A 3,394-nucleotide genomic window follows, 5' to 3' on the forward strand; every position below is an offset into this window, starting at 1 on the left:
AAAAAAAAAAAAAAAAAAAAAAAAGCCAGGTACAGTGGCTCGCACCTGTAATTCCAGCACTTTGAGAGGCCACAGATCGCTTGAGCCCAGGAGTTTGTGACCAGCCTGGGCAACATAGTGAGACTTAGTCTCTACAAATAATAAAAAATTAGCTGGGTGTGGTGGTGTGTGCCTTTGTCCCAGCTACTCTAGAGGCTGAGGTGGGAGGATCGCTTGAATCCAGGAGGATTCAAGGATCGCTTGAATCCAGGAGACTGCAGTGAGCCGTGATCATGCTACTGCACTGCAGACTGGACTAAGTAAAACCCTGTTCAAAACAAACAAACAAACAAACAACAACAACAAAAAACCTTGGGGGAAGCATTTCTGGTAGCCCTAAAGGACATCATGGTAACCCAACAAATATACATTAATAAACATTCCCAAAAGCATGTTAAGAAAATGTAAAGTTTATTAAAGATTTTAAGTTTACTACTGCCTCATTTATTTCCTGCCCAGAGTACTGACCTACTATATGTGAAAATCTCTAGCTAATAATTAATGTCTGAGTTACAACACAGTATGTAATTTGGGTTAGTTATCATGACCTATTTACACACACCAAAAATCCTGCTCACTCTTGACCTGCACCTGTGCTCAATTCAAGGCAAATCACTAGTTCAAAAAATACATCTTTAAAGAGCGCCTGCATCTGGATGGAGTCTTCCTGGTCTTGTACAAAGTACTCGTGAGTAAGAACTTTCAGCTACACCCCAAGTTGCTCCTGTCCATTGGTGCAATGCTTGTAATTCACAACTCTATGCACAGCTATTGTGTCCCTACCAGTGGATGCTCCTTTAGGCGGGTTCACCCTGCATCAAAGTCATTACAAAATGGGAGAAGGTCAAATGTAAACCCTAACAGACCAAGTAGTGAAAAGACGAATGGCTTTGGAGTGAGCGGGAGCAAAAAATGCAGAGAAAGAGGAGTTTCAAAGCAAAGTGACCACCGAATATAGATTTCTCATACTGTTTGAACTCTCAATAAAATGACTTGGAGCAGTGATGGAAGACTGACTCCATCCCAGAGAACTGGGCAAGCACTCAGTGTCCTACTTGTTTCACGTCAAAAGTCTCGCTTTTATTGTATTATTTTTTCCAAGAACCCCTGCCTTTAACTGAAAAAAGCATGCAGAGGACACCTACTTTCTTCTACTTGGGGACTTAACTACCCCCAGTTGTGGAACAATGAACTAGACAGACACTACTTAGCTATGATCTTCATCCTTTTTCTTAGTGAGCAATTTTTGTACAGTCTGATTCAGCAAAACAGAAAACAAAACAATGCAAAGGACCCTGCTCTGGCATCCACTGCCTCGGCACAGCCAGCCGCGCAGCGCCACCCAAGGCTCTCTGCACTTTCTTCTTCCCCACCCCTCTCCCTGTATTTGTTCTCAGAGCTCTCAAATGGTCAAATGAGCTTGCTCAAAACCAGTTTACCACTATATGAAAATCTGTTCCTGTCTTTGTTGGAATAGGAGTTCAATCTTCCCCAGCACTGGCTGTATTTGGAACTTGCTCTCCACAATCAAAATTTGCCCAATTCCTGATGATCAGCCTAGAAAGCTGCTTTATTTGCAACTGAAATATACCTTTAACTTTATATGAACCTAAAATTCTGGCTCTAGCTGTGTGTGAAGGGGGACAGACACATAAAGGTGAGAACAGGCCTTCTCTGGTCCCACACCCTCCACTCTCCAATATCCTTACCTCTTGGGCAAGTGAGCGAAGGGGTCCTTGGCCTTGGGCTCAGCAGCCAGCGCCTGCTCACATTCATCCATCTCTTCCTCAGGAGCAGGGGCAGCCGCCTTTTTCTCCTCCTTCCGCTCAGCCTGGGGCTTCTGCTTCTCTTCCCGTGAACCCTTCTCTTTCCGTGGTGTATCTTTTTTAGGCTGGGTCTCTGCAAACTTTTTAGCTGGTGCAGAGGAAGGGAGGAAAGTGAATGAATGTTCTGCCTCTTTCCACACCCCTCCAAAACCACGCAGGGTAAGCAGAGTAACAGAGGAAACTGACGAATGGGACAAGTAAGGAACCTAGGCTTCAGACAGCCCATCAGTTCACTGTATGTCCTCCAGCAAGAACACACCCTTAGCAACAAATACTTTATATCCCAACTCTACACACTAATACAAATTAGTCAGGGTATGAGTGTGCATGAAACAGATTGCACATAATATTAATTACTACATTGACACCCTACATTCTGCAGATCCCTATAACCCAAAAGCAAGACAGGAAATCAAGGGGCTGATGCGGAGCAAACCAGACCCTGATCCTGGCCGTATGCCTCCTGATCTCCTCAGACTCACCATCAAACTGGGCCATCTTCTCACACAGCTTCACTTCCCCCAAGACAGCCCGGAACTGGGGCTGATTAATGCAGGTGAGGAACCAGCGGTTGGTATTGGGAAAGGCCTGGCGGAAAGAAGGCTCTAGGACCTGCCAGGACATAAGGGTGGAAACAAAGTCAGTGGAAAGGCCCTGTCCACAGCAAGAGCCCTTGCTCTACCTAAGTCCCAGTGCCCACCTTCTTTTCAAACCCTATAGACAACAGCGTCATACAACATCATCCTTCCCTGGATTACTTCCCATTTCTTCATTTTTTTAGTTTTTTTGTTTTTTTTTTTTTGAGACAGAGTCTCGCTCTGTCGCCCAGGCTGGAGTGCAATGGCATGATCTCAGCTCACTGCAGCCTCTGCCTCCTGGGTTCAAGTGATTCTCGCAAGTGATTCCTGTGCCTCAGCCTCCTGAGTAGCTGGGACTACAGATGCCCACCACGATGCCCAATTAATTTTTGTATTTTTAGTAGAGATGGGGTTTCCCCGTTGGCCAGGCTGTTCTCAAACTCTGACCTCAAGTGATCTGCCCGCCTCGGCCTCCCAAAGTGCTGGGATTACAGGTGTGAGCCACCGTGCCCGACCCAAGTAAATTAATTTTTACAAGCGCTTTAAGAGGCTGGACGCAGTGGTTCATGCCTGTAATCCCAGAACTTTGGGAGGCTAAGGCAAGTGGATCATGAGGTCAGGAGATCAAGACCATCCCGGCTAACACGGTGAAACTCCGTCTCTACTAAAAATAAAAAAAGTTAGCCGGGGGTGGTGACGGGCACCTGTAGTCCCAGCTACTCGGGAGGCTGAGGCAGGAGAATGGTGTGAACCCGGGAGGCGGAGCTTGCAGTGAGCAGAGATCGTGCCACTGCACTCCAGCCAGGGTGACAAAGTTAAGACTCCGTCTCAAAAAACAAAGCAAAACAAAAAATTAGCCAGGCGTGGTGGCACACGCCTGTAGTCCCAGTTACTCCAGAGGCTGAGGCAGGAGACTCACTCGAACCCAGGAGGAGAAGGTTGCAGTGAACC

General features: G+C 46.6%; 1 protein-coding gene across 2 annotated transcripts in view; it reads right to left on the minus strand.

Annotated features, from left to right (window-relative positions):
- Positions 1 to 3,394, minus strand: part of EEF1G (eukaryotic translation elongation factor 1 gamma) — a 13,976-nt gene that overhangs the window by 3,900 nt on the left and 6,682 nt on the right. For both annotated transcript variants that reach the window (XM_011993365.1, XM_011993368.1), the window contains exons 6-7: positions 2,348 to 2,477; positions 1,749 to 1,953 (exon numbers count right to left, since the gene is read on the minus strand). In XM_011993365.1, coding sequence (XP_011848755.1) covers positions 1,749 to 1,953; positions 2,348 to 2,477 — 335 coding nt within the window. The remainder of the gene's footprint in view (positions 1 to 1,748; positions 1,954 to 2,347; positions 2,478 to 3,394) is intronic.

The sequence above is a fragment of the Mandrillus leucophaeus genome, unplaced genomic scaffold (genome assembly GCF_000951045.1).
Source record: "Mandrillus leucophaeus isolate KB7577 unplaced genomic scaffold, Mleu.le_1.0 Scaffold43, whole genome shotgun sequence".
Lineage (NCBI taxonomy): Eukaryota > Metazoa > Chordata > Mammalia > Primates > Cercopithecidae > Mandrillus > Mandrillus leucophaeus.